The sequence below is a fragment of the Neolamprologus brichardi genome, chromosome 7 (assembly GCF_056152115.1).
Source record: "Neolamprologus brichardi isolate AB-2024 chromosome 7, ASM5615211v1, whole genome shotgun sequence".
Taxonomy (NCBI): Eukaryota; Metazoa; Chordata; class Actinopteri; order Cichliformes; family Cichlidae; genus Neolamprologus; species Neolamprologus brichardi.
Window position 1 is genome coordinate 51,160,553 of NC_142110.1, and position 25,800 is coordinate 51,186,352.

Here is a 25,800-nt window from a genome sequence, read left to right on the forward strand (position 1 = left end):
TCTCCAAAACAACCAGTTTCAAAAAACATGAAAAGCTGAAAGGTGTGTTTTACTCCTGTTAGCTAATTATTGTGGAAAGTAAAAACCAACTTGATGATGGTTCATCTCATAAATCAGGACACACAGCTCTCTCCTACATAAAATGTGCTTATGGGTTAAAAGTATCAGTATCAGCTGCAATACTGGTGCTGTAGTTGCAGTACAATTTGCAGTATTGCACACTGCAAACACACACACAAACTCCAAACAAACAAACAATGTCCCCTTTACCTGGCAAAGAAATTTGGAGTGGCTTGAGACACAGTGCTCTGTGTGTAACACCCCCTATAAAGCAAACATATCACTTTTAAAAAAATTGTTTATAAGACTAGGCTGTAAACATTTACCTTTTTTTTAAATTAATTTTTTGTATATTTTTGGCAACTTTAGCTGTCAAATAAAGGTGCTGAGTGTTGGGGAAACACTCAGATCTTTTTTCTTGCTATATTAATCAAAGCAATAGCACCACACAGTAAAAATATGCCATTACAACCTCAGTATACTCTTATGTACATTTGGATTAATTATGTGTTGTTACCACGTATATAGTATATGTTATTTTATACTATACTATAATGGTATTACATTATAATTTGATTTCTGTTACTGTTATGGTTGAATGCCATTTCGGCTGTCTTCAAAGGTTAATGTTAGTAATTAAATGGTTATCCTGTATCTTGATTTTAATTGTCTCAATTTATTATGAGTGAAAATTTAAGTATGTTTCTTTGGCAGGCTAGGAAGTAGATGCAAGCTTTAATGAAGCAAAGAAAATGGTTAAAAATCCCTATAAAGTGCTGCTGTTTACTAAGTTTACTTTGAGAGGGACACTGTTTCTTTTCCCCAGAGAGGAAGCGTGATTTCGTCCTGTGTAGGAGGAGGGGAGGTGTGGAGGAATAGTGGGAGGAACTTGTAGAGTTGCCCACCGATTTCATTGAGAACTCGGAAGGCAGCAGGTTAACATCTATGAACTGAGTCCAGCTGAAGACTTTCTCTCACCCATCTCTCGCTGTTGGATTTACCTCCATATTTTTTTCTTGGATATTTATTTCAAGACAACACCTGGATTCATCAACTGCGGATCTATGCGAACCCAACGCGGGAGTCAACAACATTTGTGAAGTTGAAGAGGAGGAATGTATCGTTTCTTTGTGAAACTAACATTTCTGATTCCAGCAATCGCCATCGCACAAGGTAAACAATATTTATTTATTTATCTTTGAGCGTGCATTGCCACAGAGCACGACCGAGACTTATCTGTGATATTCGGAACAATTAAAGTGGGCTTTAGAGAAGTTTGTGAATTATAAAGAGGAAGAGAAAGACACTCGATTAAACTGATTTGAGTGATTTAAACGTGATGCTGTATAATTATTTTAGGAGTATTAAAAAGTGGCATAAATAAATCTCGATGAAAGTTTTCCAGCTTCTCTTGGCCGTGGGAAAGTGAAGAAACCAGAAGCTGCAGTGCGCTTGGCTGACTCCCCCGGTGTGCGCTAAATGAAGATGTCGCGAGCTATTTTGTCCGCTCATTGCAGAGCAGTCACACCAAATCAGCTGAGCTTATGCGGTAGATGCAGCAATGATGGAACCACGATCAAAAGCTAACAAAAGCTAACTAACTGAACACAACATTTAATTTGTTTTCTTACTCTAAATTTATATCAAGAATTTTATCAACAAATCGTTTTAATGCTTTATAAAAAACGATATTTAGAGTGTTAGACAATAAACTGTCTATTTGTAAGCTGTTATCGGAACACTTTCATGTAAAATATGAGATAATGGATGTTGGTGCGGAGGGACGCGGATTTTTTTTTTTTTTTTTTTTTTGGGGGGGGGGGGGGGGGGGGTGCAAGCACCTTTTGTCTACAAGTGTGGGAGAGTGTTGTGAGTCCCGGGTTGGCGGGGGGTGGAGGAGGAGGAGGTGCTGTTATTCCCGTCTGCCCGGTAAACAATACCCGAGGAGAGTGTTTTATGGCTCGTGCTGCACCACGATTTCTTTTGTTCCGCATCTGAGCCCCGCAGCTGCTGCGCTCTCCCCGCAAAAGCGTGCGCCCCCCCCCCCCCAGCCCCCTCCCCTGAATAAAAAAAAAAAAGCCACGCACCACGCGCTTCTAGCCTCACCAGTGTCCACGAACAGGCTTCGCAATATCCCCTGCGGACACTTGTGGAACAAATCAATTTAAAAATCACGACGCGTGTGCATTAAAATTTGCTAATAAAGCTGTGTTAAAAAAAAGACCCCAAAAAACAAAACTTAACTGCTGAATAATTCCCTCATGATTTCACCTGCAGCTTAATCCCGATTAATCCCAATGTGTCCTGTGTGCACAGAGAAACTGTGCTGGGTAAAACACGTTTTGATCTATATATTTGTTTATGCATTCAACAGGTCTTAAATGCTCTCTACCCACTGAGGCATGCCTTAATGGAGGAAGATGTGAAGCCACCCCAAACGGAAATGGTGAATGCAAGTAAGTAACAGGGAGCCTGAAAGCAACACATGAAGATGCTGCTGCGAGCAGTGAGGAAACAACATAGCTATCTTTCTTGTGTGTTACTTGGAGCTTGTATGGTTGTAGTAGTGCACTGTGGGGCAATCGTGGTACTTCTTTACGGGTGGGGAAGAAAAAGAGGCCACATATTCCCCCTTTTAATTCCAGCCTTTGAGCGGTCTCTCTGCTCAGCAACCAGAGGCCCTTAAGTTTCCTCTGGGCTGCTGTGCTCTGTGCTCCTGTACCCCTCCGAGAGCTGCATTGCTCTCCGCACACATTCCCTGAAAAGAAAAGACTTTAAAGGAGTGCAGAAATGAAAAGAGAGAGCAGCCTCAGAGTGCTGGGGAGATGAGAAAGAGGAGGCCGGACACACACACACACACACACAAAGCCTCCCCCCCCCATCATCAGCTCCTTAATGAATGCAAGTCCCCCTTCGCCCGGCAAAGTGAGAGGACGCGTCCAGTCCTAAATCTTGTTTTTCTGCTCTTTCATGGGCGACAGCTGGGGCTCGCCCGCCGCCCGTCACCCATTGTCCTGCAGTCAGAATAATGCTGTGTGACTAATCTGAGTGGGGCTTCCCATCATGCCACAGCCACCCCAAACACCACAACACACACCAAACCCCTGCCATACCACCCCCCCCCCCCTCCTCCAAAAGGCTTCTCTCCATCGTTTTGAATAGCTCTCTCCCCCAACCACCCCCACCTCACCCGCTTGTGATCTCCATTTGAAAGCCAGATGGCTGGGAAATGTAATTGGATTGGATGTCAAGAGAGTGAGATTAATTGGAATAAAGTGCAGAAATTTGAGGGCGAACAAGTGGGAATAGACAGGGAGGCAGATTGTGGGGCTGTTTGTTTAGAGTGTGGACTGATGTTTTTGGGTGAGACGTTTTAATGTGCCAACATGTTCCCTTGAGCTGACCTTCCTGTAAATTTTAATATAATGACACCAACTTTTATCTGATTTGAGTTGGAAACTGATGCTTTCTGAAAGCATCTTTATGTGTGATTTTTACTTGTGGCGTCACTTTATTTTTTCTCCCCTCTTGAAAGAAACTCAGAGGTGGCCTGGTTTGCCCTGGGGCATGTGATCATGGCAGGCTCTCCTCTGGTCTGCGGGGACAAGGGAGAGCTATTGAAGGACCTACGCGAGTAGCCCAGGGGCACCAATTCACAATATGTGAATCTGCACGCTCTGCACACGCACACAGTCACACACAGCGCCCTGCACGTGTGCGCACGCTCTCACACAGAAACTCTCTCCACCCTCCGATCCCACAAAGCTGTTATTGTGTTCTTCATCTCTGCTCAGTCCAATTAAAAACAGACAGGATAAGAGCATCACTTCACCCACCCGCGCTCTCTCTTCCTCCTGGCTTCCCTCTCATTCATCATTCATCCTTGCCAAGCTAAGCAGCTATCAGTCATGGGGACACTGTGAGATTCGGGGGGTCAGGGCAAAGTGTCTGTAGCAGAGAATCTTCCAGCAGTGGTCCATGTTTTTGTGCCATGCTGTGTCACATCAAATTCGCTTTTAAATTTTGTGCTGCTGACACATAGGTGGAAAGTCGGCTGAGTTAGAAAGGAGGGGATGCCTGCACTGTGACAAAAAGGAAAGCAGTGGTGGAGTTGAGCTGAGGGCATCTAAATTGTGCGGTCACCCTCACGTGATGTTTAGGGGAAGGTCAGCAGGTTATAACACATCAAACCCACAGAGCCAACTATCGGAGATACCACTGAATCATGTTCTGCTTTGTGGTTATGCAGCATATGGTGGCACAGTTTTGAGTGGTTAAGACAGATCTGAATCCTCTTTTCGGCACAGTTCTCACGAGTGCAAGAGAATCACATGCCGACAATGATGAACAACATTACACCCTTCCTCCCTCCCCCAATATTACTTCATACCTTTAGGAAATCAGGAAAAGGATTAGATTTGTCTTCTTTATTCATGTTGCATTCACTGGAATCTGCTTTTTCCCAAGCTGATATTCAAATGAAGGATTTTAAGGGGATTTTTAACCCCAACAAACTGTAAATTCAACAAGAGTCAAAACCTCTAAAGATGGTAGCTTTAATTCATTCTACAATCACAGCAGTCAGCTTGGTAGAGTAAGGTTAGATTTAGCTAAAAGAAATATAACAGCTAACTGTGTGGTCGACTGATTGGCTGAGATAGTAAGGTTCCCATGCTGGTTTTAAAAATGGAACCAGAATGTGGTCTTAATGTGTGTGACAGCATACACCTCCAGAGAAAATCGAAACACTCAAAAGGAGCAAAGGGGAACCAGCTTTAAAACCTTTAATGCTGTTTCCTCGATTGAAGACAAATCTCTTTACATTAAAAGACTGAGTAACTTTAGGGGAAGTCGGAGAGTTTATGTAAATTGTGGCGATATTGGACACGGAAATAGCAACGAGTGTCTGCAGTGGGGAAGTACTCGGTTGCGATTCTGTGAATTAAGAGGTTATCTCAAGGTCTGGGGCTTCCTGTTTCCCACCAAGCTGCAGCAGTCTTTTTTAATGTAGGCAACTTTAAAGTTTGAGGGCACAAGCATAGCGTGAGTCAAATTTAGTTTCCATTTGTCAGACTGTAATGAGGGCAAAGACAGGTTAAAAGGCTGTTGCCCTCGGTCTGGCCTTTACGTGACAGACTCACTGTTATTGCTGATTTGCTGAAATGGGTGCCGTTTTGGTCAGAGATAAGTGTTAAGAATAAACATCTCAACTGTCACCCCACATGTCTCGAATACTGCACTGACAGAAATAGACCAGACGAGAGAATTTCACTTAATGTGATGTAGCTAGTAGAGGGAGCTGTATGGTGTTGTTTATTGACGATAATGCGTCTCAGTCACAACCTGAAATGATTTTTACACTCTTCCTCTAAGAATGCTGCTCTTCTTTTGTCCTCCTATAGGATTACCAGGAAGGTCTCTATAAAAGCTCAGCTCCCTGAATCAGGGACATACAAGTGCTTAGTGGGTTTAAGGTGCCTGCTGGTGTTGCCTTTTTATTTGGGGTTTAAGCTCTAATGCTGCCACTCCCCTGGTTGGGCCCATTCCCCAGATGCCAGGGGCCACATGATATAGCACTGAAAGAGGCTGGTGGGAAAAAAAGGTCCCATCTTCTTACATCAACTTTGGAAGCAAAGTTGATGTGCAATTTTTAGATATATAACTCCCAGAAGAGAACGCATTGCATATATAATGTAAAGACATATTTTTTCACACCTACTTTGGAGACTGATCTGGAAACCTTCAAAGCAGGAGATTGAAAGTGATGCTGTCAGAGCAGAGCAATAAGGGCCTGTGTCACTCTAGTGGGTGTTGAAAGTTCATATCTAGCAGTAGAGGTTATCAAATGAAATAACTCTTCTAATAAGTCAGAAAATGTGTGCACGTGTCTTGATCTTTCTAGTAATTGCATGTGCATGGGGGGAAATGTTATCTGGTTGGAATGTGAGTCACCCTTTATAGCGACCAAACAAGTAATGATGAATGAATATGTTGTGGTAACACACTTGTGTCCACCTGACTTGATGGTAATCTGAAGTAATAGACTCCAGACTACTCCATCGGCTTTCACTGATAATCATCACAAGAGGTGGAATGGCAGGCAGGTGTTTTTCCTGGTTTTGATCGTGAGCTGGGATGTTTTTACAGCGTTGTTAAGTGAGTGCAGCAGAACAAGGTGCATGACACACACATACACACGGAATCAGAGTTATGCCGTCGGCTGTTTACCGTAGTTTTATGAATGAAAGTGAGCTCAATGTCAGGCTGTGCTGTTATTCAGACAGGTGCCAAATTCTTCTCATTCTGACCGCCTCTACCAACTTCACTGATTTTAGAGAGTGGAACAGAAACCGCTTTATTATTGTCCAATGATTCTTCTAAGATCCCCTTTTTTGAAGATATATGTTACTTGTAGAGAGTCATTTTTTTGTTTAGGAAAGTGGTTTGATTTCCAAGCAATAATGTGCATTTTACAAATGAGCATGATTCAATGTTTAGTAAACACTTTATGCAGTTTAGCCCTTTTTAGGTTCAACAGCCTGAGAGTGCACAATCTTTGTATGACTATTATACACCCTTTTAATATAACAGTGTTTCTCTCTCATGGATTTTATTGCTGTAGTGGGATTTGAGAGGCTTCCAAATCCAGTGCATTTCTCATTTTCTCTAGCTGGGCTACATTGCTCCGCTCTTGGTTTTACTAGCAGATGTGGACCCCAGGGGTCACATCTTGGCTAATGATGAGACACATTCAAGGGAACATCAACTAACCAGACAAAGCAAATGAGGAGGAAAGGGCAGAAACAAATATGTAATAAAGACAAAAGGACGAGTGAAAATCAAAAGAGAGAAGAGAAATAGTCGGTGATCTTGGAACATTTTCAAGTATCATGAAAGGCAAAACCAAGACTGACAACATTATACATGCCTTTGATTACTGTACGGCACCCTCAGTCATTTCACATGACATTTTCCACAGCGGTGGCATTTCCAGCGCACAGTTGGGCACGTTTTGTGTCAGAGCATAAAGTCACCCCCAGAGTGACAGATGGTAGATCAGGCCCAGCAGGGAGAGTGGAGAGAGGGAAGAGAAGGCAAAGGGGCTGTCCCACAGTCACAAAAGTGTTTAGGGTCAGAGGTCGGGGAAGCATCTGCTCTGGCCTGAGGGGACATTGCAGCGCTGGGAGAGACCTGTTGCCGTGGTGTGTGCTGCTGGTCTTTTCAGCGTGTGGGTGGATCTTTATCTCTGACTTCAGGACAAACAAGGTCTATTACAGTCAGTTTACGTGGGAGTTAACTACACACACACACACACACACACACACACACACACACACACACACACACACACACAGGATGACACACACCATTATTAACACCTCGTTTTTATCATAGTGGGTGAGATTTTTGTACCACAGCAGTGAATTACCTTTATAATTCACTCAGTGTGTTTTCCCGGTGACTTCAAAGTCACCTCAAATGCTTTTACAATCTTGCGCCAATTACAACTGTCTGGACTCCCTGTAGAGGCCCTGCTAAAAACTCCCTGTTGGTCTCACCTATCTAAGTCAACAATAGAGTTTTGAACAATCCGGTGCAACACAAGGGAAAATCTGCAAAAGGGAAACAGCTACGAGTTTAAAAGAAAAAATGTCCCTTTAAAAGGAAAAAATGAGAAAGCTTAAAAACCTTCCCCATGGTAAGCTGAATGAGAGCTAAAGTAGAGAAAACTAGAAGGAAATACTTTATGTGAAAAGGGAAATAAACAAAAAAAAAGGGAACAGGTAAGGAAGAGAGGAATTAAGAATAAGTCATGTGGTTTGGAGGCACAGAAGTTGCAACAGCTGACTTCACATGGGTTCTTTATGTCCCCGGAGGAGAGGTTGGCTTTGTCAGCACCCCTGTCTGAGAAGGGGACAGAAGGGAGGGGGAGGAGGAAGGGGAAAGGAGGAGGGGACACGAGGATGGGGGAGGAGAAGGAGTCCTGACCAACAGCTGCCTTCATTAACATGCGCACCTGCTCCCTGTGGAGATACTAGGAGGCCAACAGATGCCCTCCTTTACACATAACCACTCACACACTCAGGTCACAACTACACACAGTCACACAAGCCTCCCGATTCAAATGTAAACACTTTTCTGGTGACTTTAAATGCTCCCTCACGTGACAGATGGGACTGCAGTGTTATTTATGGGCTGCATATCAAATAATGTCTGTGCATTTCATTAGCACAATGCTAAAACAGTCAATTTCTTGTACTCTTTGGTCAAAATGTATTGATTTTTTTTTACAAACACCCTGTAACCACAGTGGGCAGAACCCATCTTTGTGAAATTTATAAGAGAATTTGTTCAACTAACCAGCCACTTTGAGCTGTGTGACTTAGCAGTAACAGTCCTTGGTCTGGATAGGAGGGAAGCAGGCTTAGGGCCTGAATGCAGAGCTTCATATCAGTCATCCATGAGCGGCACATTCCCCTTGATCTCTACGGTCATTGTGGATGAGTATGGACAGCATGGGGGCGAAAGGTAGATGGGAACAGGCTGTTAGACTGCTAGACTATTTTGTGGCGTCTGTTGTCCCAGCAGAATGTATTTTCAAGGTTCTGAGGGAAGCTAATCCAGAGAGACGCATTAGAACAACATGTTATCCCTGTCACACTGCAGTGGGACTTTGTTGGGCGGGAAACTTTTAGTTCCCTTCTACACCTCCCCCTTACACATCAAACCCCTCCTTTTACTCCCCTTTTGTTTAGATAATTGTTCCCATGCTAAAAAAAAAGTCATGCTTTTCTAATCATTGCTTCTCCCTCTCTTCGCTGTCTGTTCCCAGGTGTCCCAGTGACTACATAGGCAGCCGGTGCCAGTATCCAAATCCCTGCAGTCCTTCGCCATGCCGCAACGGTGGCGAATGCCGTGCTGTTTCCCATAGCAACACGTTCGATTTCCGCTGCGTGTGCCGCCTGGGTTTCACTGACCGACTGTGCCTGACCCCCACCAACCACGCCTGTATGAGCTCCCCCTGTCGCAATGGAGGAACATGCCATCTCATTGCCCTCAATGCCTACCGCTGCGACTGTCCACCTGGATGGTCTGGTATGTATGGAAATGTTCAAAACTTGTTTCGTGACTACAAATTTTTTGCCCCTCTTTTAAGCCCTTTTTATGATTATTTCACTTTTACTGTGTTACTTTCCAGGTAAAACCTGCCAGGCTGCCAACCCATGTGCTTCCAATCCATGTGCAAATGGTGGCCTGTGCTCAGCCTTAGAATCCACCTACATCTGCAAATGCCCACGCGCTTTTACTGGTCAAACCTGCAAGCAGGATGTGAACGAGTGTGCCCAGACTCCCTCTCCCTGTCTCAATGGCGGCGTATGCGTGAATGAGGTGGGCTCGTACCACTGCCGTTGTCCTCAAGAGTACACAGGCCAGCACTGCGAGAACCCCTATCTGCCATGCAGCCCGTCACCATGCCAGAATGGAGGCACTTGCGTCCAGAAGGGGGACACCGCTTACGACTGTAGCTGTCTTCCAGGTATGGCACAAACATGAATTTACAGAGTAATGGTAGCTGCCACGTGGAGTTGTGGATGGTTAGTGTGGTAACAAAACACACAATTGTTTTTCCTGTTACATCAGTTGACCTACAAACCAGCCTGTTGTTGTAGTAAAATCTGATTGGGTGGAGTGGAGTAATCTGGAATCACCGCTCTTCCCCTCTCTCTCTGCCAGCCTGCACAGGCAGGATGCAGTTGCACAGACGTTTCCTTCTGATAATCGGTAGCAAGCCCCTACAATGGCAGAGAAACCCACATGCACACAAACCTATAGATTTACACACCCTATTCACGAGGTCACAGACTCGCAAAAATATCTTGTTTTTCACATCAACACTGCCAGCCTGTCTGCCACATTTATTGCGCAATGTTGTGGTAACTTCTGTTAAGAGTCAGGACACCAGATGTGTAGAAAGTGCACACACAATACATACGTGTAGATGTGGGGAAATAAAGAGGAGAAAAAACAATTAGGGATTTTGCATCAAACCTATACAGTACTTATGTTTAAATTATTCATACCATGCTTTCTAATTTTTATTAGAAAGTACTGTATAATTTTTCATAGAAGGTCACAGTTGGTTCCAAAGGTCACAATCTTACTTTGGAGCAGTAGCAGTGTACATTGCAGACTCTTATGGAAAGTATTACCTCCTTATCCCTAGCAAACCACATCAGTTAAAATAAAAGGGTGGTTGGATCAAGCTTTCACTTGCCTGTGTTTTTGTCTCATTATGTGGTCAGCACAGAGCCCGTTGTTTGGACATGCGGATGAATAACTGTTGTGTGTTGAAGTTTTAAGTCACGCTGCGTGCCAGTTGCGGGTGTCTTTGCTGGAATGCGTTTAGATAGCGCACCAGTACAGGCACCTGTGGAGCTGTGGGTTGATTGTTAAGCGGAGCTATTGTGCCTATAAAACACCCACACAAGCCTTTGATGTTAACAGAGGGGACAGGCTGTGCTCTGCCACGAGGATATATATCTATTTTTATGCAGGAAGGAAAGGTCTGATTATCACTTAATCAAGTGTCGCAAGAGCTTTTCTACATTTTGACTCGTTTGTTCTCACCCCACGCCAATCCAACAGGCTTCACAGGCCACAACTGTGAGGTCAACATCGATGACTGTCCAGGCCACAGCTGCCAGAACGGTGGTGTTTGTGTGGACGGGGTGAACACCTACAACTGCCGATGCCCACCTCATTACACAGGTACCTTTCACTTAAAGGCTTTAAAAAAAATCATCCAATAACATTTTAAGATAATAAATACCAATTTTTTTTTTTCTCTTTTAGGTCAATACTGCACAGAAAATGTGGACGAGTGCGAGCTGATGCCCAATGCATGTCAGAATGGCGGGACATGCCATGACACGCATGGTGGCTATCACTGCGTCTGTGTAAATGGGTGGACCGGCGACGACTGCAGCGAGAACATTGATGACTGCGCCAGTGCAGCTTGTCACCACGGTGCCACCTGCCACGACCGCGTGGCCTCATTCTTCTGCGAGTGCCCTCATGGACGCACAGGTATGGCTCTTGTGACCCCTCTGTGAATGCTATGCAGACATATCATGATCTTAATGTTTAGTGAGTAAAATGTAATATATCCATGGCTACAGGTCTGTTGTGCCACCTTGATGATGCCTGCATCAGCAACCCATGCCAGAAGGGCTCCAACTGCGACACCAACCCAGTCAATGGCAAGGCAATATGCACCTGTCCCCCAGGTTACACTGGATCGGCCTGCAACCTGGATATCGATGAGTGCTCTCTGGGTATGTTATTAAGCTACCAGTTTGTCTCCTTTAGTTTGGATTACAACCCTCTGATAATTCTGCTTCTTTGCAGTTAACATGCAGAACTGAGTTATTACATTTATTTATTACAATTTGCATATTTAATGTTTTAGGTGCCAACCCCTGTGAGCATGGCGGTCGCTGCCTCAACACAAAGGGCTCCTTCCAGTGCAAGTGCCTCCAAGGGTATGAAGGGCCTCGTTGTGAGATGGATGTCAACGAATGCATGTCTAATCCTTGCCACAATGATGCCACCTGCCTGGACCAGATTGGAGGGTTCCACTGCATCTGCATGCCAGGTAAAGCATCGGTTTGTAATACAAGAAGACTACTTTTCTTTTGACACGTTTTTTTTCCTTTACTTTGTGGTAAGAAAAAAAACGTGACCTGACCTATAACTCCCATTTCAGGATATGAGGGTGTGTTCTGCCACATCAACACAGATGAGTGTGCCAGCCAACCTTGTCTCAACAATGGCAAGTGCATTGACAAGATCAACTCCTTCCACTGCGAGTGCCCCAAAGGTGAGAAATAATCTGATTACTACAGTATAAACAGCCACAAAAATAGCTTCCATGGTATCATTTTAACCCTCCTCTGTTTTTTGGAAAGACAATGGGAGCTAAGAAAAGAGGGTATAAAAGAGTGGATCATTAACTATATGTCAATGAGTGCCGTGCATGCAGTCCCCCGATTGAACGTAAATGATTTACTTCTTCTAATAGTGTCAGTGAAGCATTTACGAGTGTGCTGGACAGAACAGACAGGGCTGCAGAAACATTAGCATATTTGGCGGGCTGGAGAGTTTGTGTAAGAGCTTAGTGCCAGAATTGGGGGGGTAGGGATTGGTTTTTAGCTGGTAAGCTGTGGACTATTGTGATGTGGTTTGAAAGAAAGATTTCACTGCACAGTAAGAGCCCGAAAAAGGAGGGGTGAAGGGAGTGTTGTGGAATGATTTGTTAGGACTTTCAGCACCACGTGGCCTTTTTTAGATGCAAATTTCAGCAATTTTCTGCATTTCTGCAAATATCTTTACTCTCAATATTAAAAGAAGTTTAATTCTTGGTTTAAAAAAAAAAATGCATCTGCAGGCTTTTCAGGGAGTCTCTGTCAGGTGGACGTTGACGAGTGTGCCAGCACACCCTGCAAGAATGGAGCTAAATGTACTGATGGACCCAACAAGTACACCTGTGAATGTGCTGAAGGTACACCAGACTAATCCTTTCTTCTAATTTATTGTGTAATCTTGTTTGTCTTTCTTAGAAAAAAAGTTGCGGGTGTTAAAGCTGTTCTCCTACATTACAGGATACACAGGGCAGCACTGTGAGATTGACATCAATGAGTGCTACTCCAATCCCTGCCACTATGGCACCTGCAGGGATGGCCTGGCTTCCTTCACCTGTCAGTGCCGCCCAGGCTACACTGGCCGCTTGTGTGAAACTAACATCAACGAGTGTCTAAGCCAGCCCTGTAAGAACGGCGGCATTTGCCAGGACAGGGAGAATACATACATCTGTTCCTGCCCACAAGGCACTGCGGGTGAGACATTAATATTATACAACTTTGAAATTCTTCCAGTGAAATATGCCTGCACTTTCTTCACCTTTTTTCTGCCCCTTATGTATATTCTGATCTGCAGGTTTCAATTGTGAAGTGAACCTGGATGACTGCAAGAGCAAGCCCTGTGACTACGGGAAGTGCATCGACAAAATAAATGGCTATGAATGTGCATGCGAGCCCGGTTACACAGGTGAGCGCTGGGTGGAGTGTACAGGTGCAGGGGGGTGGTCACCTGAGCTTTGGGAGGGGCAGGTAGAACAGGTGGCTGGCGGACCCATTCCTGTGGAACAATGGTGTCATGTTGCCTATGTGGGACGGAGGAGAAGAGAAAGGGAACACAGCCTGATACATGCACACAGCACACACAAAGCACTGACTTTGTTTCCCGTCTGAAAAGATTGTGACGTTGAGCTTGCAAAGACTCTGTAAACTGATACTTTGAAAGGAAAAGAGAGGCTGTCCTTTAATCACATATCTGATGGTTATTAGTGTGTCTGCACGACAAGCCAGTTAACACTTGATTTACTAAGCAAGCCAACCTGTAATACACTAAAATACAGAACTTTGGTGACAGGCACTCTTTAACAAATAGACCATGCAGGTCACATGGATCCGGTTCTGACTGGTAGTGGTTATGTGATTGTGCTAAAACCAGGGATGGATGTGTAGTTAGGGGGAGTGTGTGTGTGTGTGGATGTGAAGGCTGCCCCCCCCCCCCCCCCCCCCCCAAAAAAAAAAAAAAAAAAATCATTTTGTGCTGAGTGTAGAGGGCACGGCAGGACTGAGACACAGAGGGACAGAGGGCTATTGTAACTGAAGATCAGGCAGTTGGGCCCTCCTCTCCTGACTGATGAAGAGCATAGGAGGAGGGAGCCGGGTACGAGATCAGAAAGGGGGGGTGGGGTTAATTGTTACTCAGCCGTGTGTGAAATAAGTCTGGCCTTCTGTCCCTGTAAACAGCCCTGGGTGAGGTTAGGTCTCCTGGATGGGGGTGGTGTGTGTGTGTGTGTGCTCCCCCTCTCTGTGATTCAGCTGAAGGGCTCCTTCTGCCTATTCAACAGGGCCCTATTTAATCAATGTAGGAGAGGGAAAAGAGCCTCCAGGGGCCACCAGGCTTGGCTCACATTGTATTTGTTGAATATTGGGGGAGTTTGTCTTTTTGTTTTTCATATGCAAAAAAAAAACCCTGCAAAGATTATCTCAGTGAGCAAACTGTAAGGCCTTAAATTATATCACATGGGAGTATCCAGCTGTTTGGCTTCGATAATGGCCAGCTTAGTTATTGATCACTTCAGTTCATCCAAAAGAAACGTTTGTGACACTGTCCATAAAACCAGATTTACTGTCTTACAGGAGCAATGTGTAACATCAACATTGACGACTGTGCCATCAACCCCTGTCACAATGGAGGCACATGTGTGGATGGCATCAATAGCTTCACCTGCCTGTGCCCAGAGGGATACAACGATGCCACCTGTTTGTCCGAGGTTGACGAGTGTAGCAGCAACCCCTGCATACATGGCAGATGTCAGGACCTTCTTAATGGGTGAGTAGGGATCCAGGTTTTATGAGAAAAAAAAGTACACACACACATATATATTTATACATATATCAATTACTGACAAGCCTTTCTACTAAAGATACAAATGTACCTGTGACTCTGGCTGGAGCGGCCAAAATTGCGACATCAATAACAATGAATGTGAGTCCAACCCATGCATGAACGGAGGAACCTGTAAGGATATGACCAGCGGATACCACTGCACGTGCCGAGTTGGCTTCACAGGTCAGTGTTCGACCCTACCTGCACTTTTCTTTTTTATTTGTGCACAGATTGAATGAGGAGAGCCTTGTTGGCCAACATCTAACCAAAGTGTGTTCTCTAATTCCAATTGCTGTAGGTCCTAATTGCCAAACTAACATCAATGAGTGCGCCTCCAACCCCTGCCTCAACCAGGGCACTTGCATCGATGATGTGGCTGGATACAAGTGCAATTGTTTGCTGCCTTACACCGGTACGACATGTAACTGCTTATCTCCCACTGTGAGAATTACAACTGCTAACTGGATTGTTCATTTAACTAGCACCTGCTTTTAGCTGTTTGCACAGGTCTGATAGCATGAACACAATCTTCCAAGTTTCCACTGAAAAAGGATTAGACTGTTATATTCCATGTTGTTTTTGAAAACATCACCCAGCGGCTACTGACAGGGATGTCTGGTTTTTGGCGTCTCTGTGTGGAAAGATCTGCTCGTCTGTTTTGCTGGGATAATAGCGTGTGTGTGTGCTTTTTGGAATAACAGGCCGTTGTGGCTAATGTAACGCAGAGACCCGGACACTGCTCCGAGCACTAGTCCCACTTCCGCCATGTCCTGTTTCCTGTCTATGAACAAACAATAGCAGGAAACAGGAAGGCCTTTCCTGTTTGGCTAAGATGTCATGGAAATGAATAAGGAAGTGGAATGGAAACTGGAATTTAAAAAAAATTGTGTTGCTTTTAAAATTGTGTTTTGCGGTCACTGAAACTGTGGTGCTTATTTTATTACATGCAGTTAGGTACTCAAAGGAGCTCCTATGTAATGCCAGAGTGATTCAATCAATGTTGGTTTTTTTGGTCATACCAGGGGAAAATTGTGAGACTCTACTGGCCCCCTGCACTCCCAGGCCATGTAAAAATGGTGGAATATGTAAAGAGTCGGAAGATTATCAAAGCTTCTCCTGCCTCTGCCCTGAAGGATGGCAAGGTATACATTTTTCCAGCAAGTGTTTTGTTTTTTTTGATTGTTTGGCTGAATGTGTGTGTAGTCAGTTAGTATATAATTACCCAATAGTACAATAAATATTTTTTTGTTTTCCCCTTCAGGTCAAACATGCGAGATCGATATCAATGAATGTGTGAAGAGCCCATGCCGCAATGGCGCCCTTTGCCTCAACACCATGGGAGGTTACCAGTGCAAGTGCCAGCCGGGTTACTCTGGCCAGAAGTGTGAGACAGACATCGATGACTGCAAACCAAGTAAGAAGCAAATCTAAGGCCTTTTAAGTTCCCACTTTGTGTTTGACTTAAAACAAAAGTGGCAATCATACTTCCTTTTTCTTGCATTTCAGATCCCTGCAGTAATGGTGGCCTGTGCCGCGATGGCATCAACAGTTTCACATGCACCTGTCCGCCCGGGTTTCGTGGTGGCAGATGCGAGCAGGACATAAATGAGTGCGAGAGCAACCCGTGCAGGAACGGGGCCAACTGCACCGATTGTGTGAACAGCTACACCTGCACCTGCCCACCTGGCTTCAGCGGTATCAACTGTGAGATCAACACAAACGACTGCACTGACAGGTAGCTCCACTCACTACAATCTGTTATTATTAAACTGTTCTGATGAACTGACCCAGGGGAAAGTAAGTGATTTAACATTTCCTATTTTCTTGTTTCAATAGCTCTTGCTTTAATGGCGGCACCTGTGTGGATGGAATCAACACTTTCACCTGCTTGTGCTTACCCGGATTCACAGGCAGCTATTGTCAATATGATATCAATGAGTGTGACTCCAAGCCATGCCTCAATGGAGGCACTTGTCTTGACAGTTATGGGACCTACAAATGCACCTGTCCTCATGGCTACACGGGGATCAATTGTCAGGTAGGGAGAAATATTCTTATCTTTGTCTTATCACATGCCTAGGCTTCTTTACTACATCTAAGTACCTTCTCTCTTTTTTTTATGCTAAATTAGAATCTTGTGCGCTGGTGTGACTCTGCTCCCTGCAAAAATGGAGGCTCGTGTTGGCAGCAAGGGGCCTCCTACACCTGCCAGTGTCAGACTGGATGGACTGGCCTCTACTGTGACATCCCAAGTGTTTCCTGTGAGGTGGCAGCTAAACAGCAAGGTACGCTCATTTCGATTATAAGGTGAAGCTTTTGATAGTAAATTTGCTATAGTCTGGTGGGCAGTTTGTACATTCTGAAACTCCTCGTTTGTCTTTGATTGTAGGTGTTGACGTGGCTCACTTATGCCGGAATTCAGGCCAGTGTCTGGATGCTGGAAACACGCATTATTGCCGCTGCCAAGCTGGCTACACTGGCAGTTACTGCCAGGAACAGGTGGACGAGTGCTCACCCAACCCTTGCCAAAATGGAGCCACCTGCACTGATTATCTAGGAGGCTACAGTTGTGAGGTAAAAGGATATATGAGTAATTTAAAGATGAATTAATTAATTTAAGTTATCTTAAATAAAGTCCTGGACAGGACTCTTTCAGCTAAGCCAGCTTGATAAACCATTGTCACCAGGACACTGATTTATATTTGGTGCTATGACTCTTTTCTGGGAACTTCCTATATATGTGGTACTCGTAAGGCACCTCCCAACCCTTTCATGAACATGCATGGGAAGCAGGGAGCAGTGAGAGCAGTAGCAGAGTAGGCATCACTGACAACCGTTATAACAGTGATTAAGTCAGTTAGACCATTAAATGAGGAGCTGGGATAGAGGCGGGTTGCAAAGTGATTTGCAGATGCATATGGGTATCAGCTGAGCCACCAAGTGATTGGTTGGCATTAAGACAAACTGTTCTGAAGGAATTGCAGCTGATATGGATTTAATAGTCACTCTGAAATATGATATAATAGATACATCAAGAGGCTGTTTATTTCTGGTAACCCTCTAACCTTGTTTCTCATTTAAATAACAAAATATGCTTGAATATCTTTTATTGTCAGTGTGTCCCTGGCTACCATGGTGTGAACTGCTCAAAAGAGATCAATGAATGTCAGTCTCAGCCCTGCCAAAATGGAGGGACCTGCATCGACCTAATCAACACATACAAGTGCTCGTGTCCCAGAGGAACACAAGGTATCTTATAGTTTAGCATATGTGCATACACACATTCCAGAAAATATACTTGATAAATGAATACCTAGGTATCCATGGTGTGTAACCCAACTTATCTGTTTCCCGTAGGTGTCCACTGCGAGATTAACTTAGATGACTGCAACCCCTCCAGAGACCCACTCACTAATGAACCCAAGTGCTTTAACAATGGCAAGTGTGTGGACCGCATTGGAGGCTACCAGTGTGTGTGCCCACCGGGTTATGTAGGTGAGCGCTGTGAAGGGGACGTCAATGAGTGTTTGTCAGATCCTTGTGACCCCAGAGGCTCCTACAACTGCATCCAACTCACCAACAGCTACCGGTGTGAATGCCGCACTGGGTATACAGGTACTGAATGTAAATCAGCAGCAAAAGTACAGCAAAAGTCTAAATGTTTTCTAAGAGTAGCTGACACATGCTTTTTGCTTCTGTGCCACAGGCCAGCGTTGTGACAAGGTATTTGATGGCTGCAAAGGGCGACCTTGCAGAAATGGGGGGACATGTGCTGTTGCCAGTAACACACCTCATGGTTTTGTCTGCAAATGTCCACCTGTGAGTAAAACATTATAGCGTCTACTTAAATGTTAGCACTTTAAAGTCCTTCAAAACCAAAGCATAGCACACTAATCATAAGGCCTGTGTCATTTCTGCCCCTGTAGGGTTTCACTGGCTCCACCTGCGAGTATGACTCTCGTGCCTGTGGGAGTCTGAATTGCAGGAATGGTGGCACGTGTGTGTCAGGCCACCTAAGTCCACGGTGCCTGTGTCCTTCAACCTTCACCGGGCCTGAGTGCCAGACTCCGACTGACAGCCTCTGCATCTCGAACCCCTGTTACAATGGTGGCACTTGTCAGATAACTCCAGACCCTCCGTTTTTCCAGTGTAGCTGCCCCAGCAACTTCAATGGTCTGCTCTGCCATATACTTGACTACTCGTTCGTTGGCGGGTTTGGCCGGGACATCACCCCACCTCCGGAGGTGGAGATGAGCTGCGAGATTCCACAGTGTGACGAGTTTGCAGGAAACCACATCTGCAACTCAGTGTGCAACAACCACGCCTGCGGCTGGGATGGAGGAGACTGTTCGCTTAATTTTGATGATCCGTGGCAAAACTGCTCCTCTGCTTTACAGTGTTGGCGATACTTCAATGATGGGAAGTGTGATGGGCAGTGTAATAGCCCTGGGTGTCTCTATGATGGTTTTGATTGCCAAGGACAAGAAGGACAATGCAAGTAAGTGTCACAGAAATGCCTTGGGTATTTTTTTTTTAAAGATTTGTGGGGCGGTATCAGAATATTAACCCAGTCTTATTTTGTTTTTCAGCCCTCTATATGATCAGTATTGTAAAGACCACTATGCTGATGGTCACTGTGACCAGGGCTGCAACAACGCAGAATGTGAATGGGATGGACTGGACTGTGCCAACAACATGCCAGAGAAACTGGCTGATGGACATTTAGTTCTTGTGGTCCACATCTCACCAGATGAGCTTAAGAACCGATCTTCAGCCTTCCTCAGAGAGCTCAGCAGTGTCCTTCACACTAATGTGGTGTTCCGCCGTGACGCCAAAGGAGAACCCATGATCTTCCCTTACTATGGCAATGAGCAAGACCTTGTTAAGCATAATGTGCTGAAGCGCTCTGCAGATGGGTGGCCCGACTGGGCTTCGATGCCAGCCAGTGTTTTGGATCAAGTTAAAGAGGGTGTGTCATCCATCGTCAGCTCCCGGAAACGCAGAGAGTTGGATCCTTTGCAAATCAAAGGGTAGGGCACAACAAAGAGAATTTTAGCTATGTTTAACATTTAATCACTAAAAAATTACACTGATTTGTATTCACATCACAAAAAGGCTAAAAAAGGTTAATGCTAATGTGACTATCTATCTCTGCTCATAGGTCTGTGGTGTACCTGGAGATTGACAACCGTCAGTGTTACCAGCAGTCTACTGAATGCTTCCAGAGTGCCACAGATGTAGCTGCATTCCTTGGAGCACTGGCCACCAGTGGGAATCTCAATGTTCCCTACATTGAAGCTGTCACAAGTACGTGTCTCAGTTTCAGCCATAAGATTTTCCATACATATACATATATATGCATACACAAACACAATGAGTCATGTAAAATAATTTTATTTTAAACAATCATTCCAGGTGTGAGACCTACGCCCTCTGATTCAGAGCTCTACCCCATGTATATAATCTTCCTCGGTTTGGCTGCTCTGGGTTTCATCTGTCTGGGTGTTCTGGTGTCCCGTAAGCGGCGACGAGAGCACGGGCAGCTCTGGTTTCCTGAAGGATTCAAAGCATCGGAGCCAAGCAAAAAGAAACGCAGCGAGCCACTGGGAGAGGATTCTGTTGGCTTAAAGTAAGTGCACTCTGAAAGTGGAATGTGAAGGTTACTGGCACTGGCAGTGGGTCACTATATTTCCTTGACTTGTATTTGCTTTGCTGTAGGTGCTCTAATCTGCAACCTCTTTTCAATAGGCCAATGAAACACTCGGACATGAACCTTATGGATGACAACCAAAATGAATGGGAGGACGAGGATCCGGAGTGCAAGCGCTTCAGGGTAAGAAGAGTTTTCCTTTGCACCAAAACTGTCCATTCTAAATTTTATCATCTCTGATACTAACACTGACACTAACTGGTGTGTCTTTCAGTTTGAGGAACAGGCCATGTTGGATTTGGGTGATCATACAGATCATAGGAAATGGACACAGCAACATCTGGATGCAGCGGACCTGCGGATTGAATCCATTGCTCCTACACCTCCTCAGGGAGACATAGAGAATGGATGCATGGATGTCAATGTCAGAGGACCAGGTGTGTAACTGGAAAACTCACAATTTCTCTGTCAGGGTGTCACAAACGAATAAAACATGAATTATATTTTGAATTACAACTGACTGAAGATGCTTATATACTCACTGATCCACTCCCCCTTCTTTTCAGATGGTTTTACTCCCTTGATGATCGCCTCCTGCAGCGGTGGAGGACTGGAGAATGGCAACAGTGAAGAGGAAGAGGATCCATCGGCAGAAATAATCTCTGACTTTATTTACCAGGGCGCCAACCTCCATAACCAGACTGACCGTACAGGCGAGACTGCCCTCCACCTGGCTGCCCGCTATGCCCGCTCAGATGCTGCCAAACGGCTCTTGGAATCCAGCGCAGATGCCAACGTTCAGGACAACATGGGTCGCACACCGCTTCATGCAGCCGTGGCAGCAGATGCACAGGGAGTGTTCCAGGTAAATGCCCTGGAAATCCCCTCAGGATTTTATTTTCAGGACAATGTTTGTCCCAGTTTGACCCAACAGTTTAAATTAATTTAACAGAAAACGTCTTGTGTCCTTGCAGATTTTAATCCGAAACCGTGCTACTGATCTTGACGCCCGCATGCACGATGGAACAACACCATTGATTCTGGCGGCCCGTTTAGCGGTTGAGGGCATGGTTGAAGAACTTATCAACTGTCACGCCGATGCTAATGCCACAGATGAATCTGGTAGCTAAAGTTTTATCAAACTACAATCTCTACAGTTTTCACAAATGGCTTTTTGTGCTAAGGGTCATGATAATAAACCCTGAATTTGCACTCTCTTTGCAGGTAAATCTGCTCTGCACTGGGCTGCAGCTGTAAACAATGTGGAGGCTGCTGTGGTACTGCTGAAAAATGGTGCCAACAAAGATATGCAAGATAATAAGGTATGTAAAATGATATGCATTTAATGGAGGTTTTCCACAAGCCTTTATCCTTACATTTGTGTATGTAAGGATAAAGTGATTATCTAGTGTATGAAGTGTTGTTTAATGAGAAGTGGGTATTCCCACCCAGGAGAGCATACCTCCCTGCTAGAACATGTACTTGTATATCCTTGATAACAACAACAGGTATAATAAGTCATACACATAAAAAAGATGAGATGCGGTGAAAAGCAGCTTAGAGATGCAGTAAAGGTAGGCAATCTTAAGCAGCTTAAACACTGGATAAAAGTCCTGTTTGAGATTTGTTAGTTAGATCAACAACAAAACAAAAAAAACTGTTATCAGCTGCTGACTAGACGTCTACAGTGAATTGTTGTTGCAACCTACGTAAGTGGCCAAAATCATTGGTGGTGGTGTGCCAAAAAAAAAAAAAAGAAATGCCTGTTTTGTTATAAATTTAATGTTATATTCATTGTAATTTCTGCTGTCCTCTTGGCCAGATCTCTCATGAAAAACATTTTTAAATGTCAATGGTTTTACCCAATTAAATGCAGGATATATAAAAGTTACATTGCTAAAAATCTGAGCATCTGTGATACATTAATATATCATTATTATTCCTTATACTGATTCAGTAATTGTTATTCTCACACTGATAAATTAAAAAACAGAGGCAAAAAAGCAGCCGTAAATGCATAGTTGGAATCAACTGAACCGGTTGGCCAATCACCAAAGTTATGGGCTGCATCACTGCGATGTGTAGTTACATTTCTAGTGAGGTGCATATCAGATTATGCCGTGGGGCTTCAGAGAGGTTTGTAGTTACAGTGGTGTAGAATTCCTGCTGATGCAGAAATCCCCATTTACACTGACATTGTGGCCTGCCTTAACTAATGATAATCTTAATATTTGGTTTCTTTATAGGAAGAAACGCCGCTCTTCTTGGCAGCCCGTGAAGGGAGCTATGAGACAGCGAAGGTTCTTCTGGAGCATTTTGCCAATCGCGAGATCACTGATCATCTTGACCAGCTGCCCAGAGATATTGCCCAGGAACGCATGCACCATGACATTGTGCGTCTTCTGGATGAATACAATGTGGTCCGGAGTCCTGGGCTTCATAGTGCACCCCTAAGCACCTCCACCCTCTCCCCACCTCTCTGCTCCCCCAATGACTATCTCAGCAACCTCAAGCCAAACGTTTCGGGCAAGAAGATTCGTAAGCCTAGCTCGGGTGGAAAAGGAGGAAAGGACAACGGCAAAGATAATAGGCTGAAGAAGAAAAAGTCAGTGGATGGGAAGAGTAACTTGCTAGACACATCAGGTGTCCTCTCACCAGTTGATTCCCTCGAGTCACCCCACGGCTACCTTTCCGATGTTGCCTCGCCTCCCATGGCTTCCCCCTTTCAGCAATCGCCCCCAATGTCTTTAAATCACCTGCAGGGGAATGGAGATTCCCATCCTGGCCAGATGAACATGGGTAAGGATCTGAGTTGCATGGCTTTTGATCCTAACCCACCCCGTCTCTCCCATTTGCCTGTGTCCAGCCCCAACAGTCAGGGCGCAGCATCTATAGGTGGTAGCAGAGGGGGGCAGTGTGATTGGGTCTCCAGGATGCACTCAAGCATAGGCCAGCAAGGAAGCTTCACCCAACCACCACAGATAACCCATAACATGATGGGTCCTCTGCATGGTGTCAGTACTGCCACCCTGTCTCAGATAATGGGCTACCAGAATCTGCAAACCAGCCATCTGGGCTCGTCCGCTCACATGATGCAACAGGCTCACTCGCGGCAGCTCCAGCACCAGAACTCTAACAACACCACAGCCGCTCAGTCCCTCAACCAGAGTTTCCCAACTGTTGAGCTGAATGGATCTGACATGCAGCAAAACAACTGCTCTGGCCGCACCATGCCCATCCACACGGTGATGCCGCAGGAGACCCAGATTCTTGGCACCCAGTTTCTCACCCCTCCATCTCAGCACAGCTATTCAGGCCCAATGGACAACACACCTAGCCACCAGCTACAGGTGCCTGACCACCCATTTTTAACCCCCTCCCCTGGGTCCCCTGACCAATGGTCCAGCTCTTCCCCACATTCCAACATGTCTGATTGGTCAGAGGGCATCTCCAGCCCTCCCACAAGTATCCACTCGCAGATGAATCTAATCCCAGACCAGTTTAAGTAAAAACTTGTAAAATGGACTGAACTCTTGTGTGGACTACATAAAAATATCCAATGTTCACCATGAAAGACACAGAAAAAACTTGTTTCAAGACTGAACATGTTCTTTTTTTCTATTATCAGTTTTTATACTAATGACAAGAACAATTTTAGTAATTTTGTATTTATTTATGTGCTTTTTTGACCTGAAAGATAAAGATGTTTTTATATTTATGCTTTTAAATTTTTATTGTTTTGGGGTTTTTTTGTTCTGTTTTTTTATGTATGGGAAGACTAGAACCCATAAAAGGGAGTGTATATCAGAAAACAGCTCCTGAGTGTGTACACTGGCTATTTATTTCTGTCTTCTGTTGATATATTTACTCAATTTATTTTAATATTTTGACGTATTGGTCTTGACAGATTTTATCCTTGGGTTGCTTTATGTTTGTACTTTTTAAAAAAAATTATAGATTATTTTAAAGTTTCAGTATTAATTATATTCTAACCTCGTTTGTCCTTTTAATTTCCACAATTTTTGTTACTAAACTACATTTCACTAAGTCTTATCAGAGTCTGCTTTGATCAGATTTGTACATAAAGCATCACCTTTCATGATGTTGCTTGCTACACTATTCTCTGTAAAAAATAATGGTGGAGACAGTAACTGAGCAAAGGTATCAAAGATATAATACTTTAAAAATGTTGGACCTTAAAGCACAGAACAACTATGTCCTGTCGGCTGGGAGCTGCTTTTGAGAATATGAGAGTATAAATCATCTCAGTAAATCTGAGCCTATTCTATTGAATAGCAGTCTTGGCTGGCAATGAGTAATAGATTTGTGGTCATTTGTGATGCAAGGACTGTTTCTTTATTGCATACTTTTATCACAAATCAACGATTACATGTTTAACCTGTTTTGTGTTAAATGGCAAACCTGTAGTAGAACACTGAAATGTTACATTTGCCACAATTTCAAATAGTGCCAGTGCTTTTTGAAACGCAGTGTATGTGTGTGTGAATTTTCTTGTAAAAAATGTGGGGCAGAAATTGTGAAGGAAGCTGGGACCTTTGTATGTTTAATAGAATCACCTGCACTTTTAAAGGAGTGTGGTTTAAGGTGTTTAAATGTCACGTTTTATAAACTAATCCAGAGGTAAAGGTGTTTTTTTTTAAGAAAAAATAATGAATTCAAAATCAAACTTCATGCAAAGTTGTAGTTTGCTAAGAAATATTTGCTGAATAAAAATGTTTTGTAAAAATTGTCTTGATTCAATAAAAGCTATTGTTAAACTTTAAAATGTGTGTCTTTCTGAATTTTACTTTATTTTCTGAAAAAGAAAATGCCTGCTAGGGTTGCTGATAAACATTTGTGTGTAACATGATGTTAACTGAACTAGATAAGAATAAATGTGTGTTTGCTACTATCGCTATTCATGCAGTGGGCTTGCTAGCTAATCTTCTGAAGATTATAGCTGATTTGAAAGTGTGCCACAAAGGAATTATGTCATTATTTACATCTCTTCAAGTTTCAGTGGACTTACAACAATATGGAGTATGTATAATGCTGACAGTTTTTCTTCCTGGTGCCTACCAGACAGGGTTAGGCCAGTGCCAACAGTGCTGTCACATTATAATGCAATACTTTTTTAAAGTACATAATTATGCTAACTGGCACTATGTTTGCTTAAGCTTAATTAAGCTAAAGATAAGCCTGAAGTACAATACTTTGCTTTCCTTTGCTGTATGTGAACCATTCTGAGTCTGAGTCAGATAAAACATGTTTACTTTTTATCTGAGCCACTGAGTGTCAACGTTTTGCACACTCACAGCCCGCTATTTGTTACACAGGCTCGACCACTTTTATAATTGCATTAAATCTTCGTGGCACAGATTCAACAAGGTGCAGGAAGCCTTCTACAGAGAGTTTGGTTCATATTGACATGATAGCATCACACAGCTGCAGTTGCCCTAAAGATGGTTTTGTGGAAAAATCTAACAAGATCAGCAGATTCTGAAATACCAAGAAATACCTGTCCATTTTACACCCACAACCCAACAAGTATGTTCATAGCCACTCACATT

The 25,800-nt window shown here is 44.0% G+C and overlaps 1 protein-coding gene across 1 annotated transcript; it reads left to right on the forward strand.

The window, feature by feature from the left end:
- Positions 1-986: 986 nt before the first annotated feature.
- notch1a (notch receptor 1a) lies at positions 987-25,016 on the forward strand. Its single transcript, XM_087843798.1, has 34 exons — positions 987-1,233; positions 2,435-2,516; positions 8,894-9,156; positions 9,260-9,598; positions 10,708-10,830; positions 10,915-11,148; positions 11,241-11,396; positions 11,531-11,716; positions 11,828-11,941; positions 12,509-12,622; positions 12,723-12,956; positions 13,057-13,167; positions 14,331-14,523; positions 14,618-14,763; positions 14,879-14,992; positions 15,603-15,722; positions 15,842-15,994; positions 16,087-16,315; positions 16,417-16,618; positions 16,712-16,865; positions 16,970-17,154; positions 17,697-17,829; positions 17,938-18,195; positions 18,287-18,399; positions 18,507-19,078; positions 19,170-19,610; positions 19,742-19,887; positions 19,996-20,209; positions 20,329-20,413; positions 20,505-20,667; positions 20,797-21,095; positions 21,205-21,352; positions 21,455-21,552; positions 22,477-25,016. The coding sequence occupies exons 1-34, from the start codon at positions 1,176-1,178 to the stop codon at positions 23,737-23,739; spliced, it is 7,443 nt and encodes a 2,480-aa protein (XP_087699924.1). The 5' UTR covers positions 987-1,175; the 3' UTR covers positions 23,740-25,016.
- The last annotated feature ends 784 nt before the right edge of the window (positions 25,017-25,800 follow it).

Excerpts from the sequence above, each read along its gene's own strand:
- notch1a (XM_087843798.1), top strand. The coding sequence starts at position 1,176 with ATGTATCGTTTCTTTGTGAAACTAACATTTCTGATTCCAGCAATCGCC. Across the intron at positions 16,619-16,711 it reads ACACGGGGATCAATTGTCAG|AATCTTGTGCGCTGGTGTGA; the intron begins GTAGGGAGAAAT and ends ATGCTAAATTAG. Across the intron at positions 19,079-19,169 it reads GGACAAGAAGGACAATGCAA|CCCTCTATATGATCAGTATT; the intron begins GTAAGTGTCACA and ends TTTGTTTTTCAG.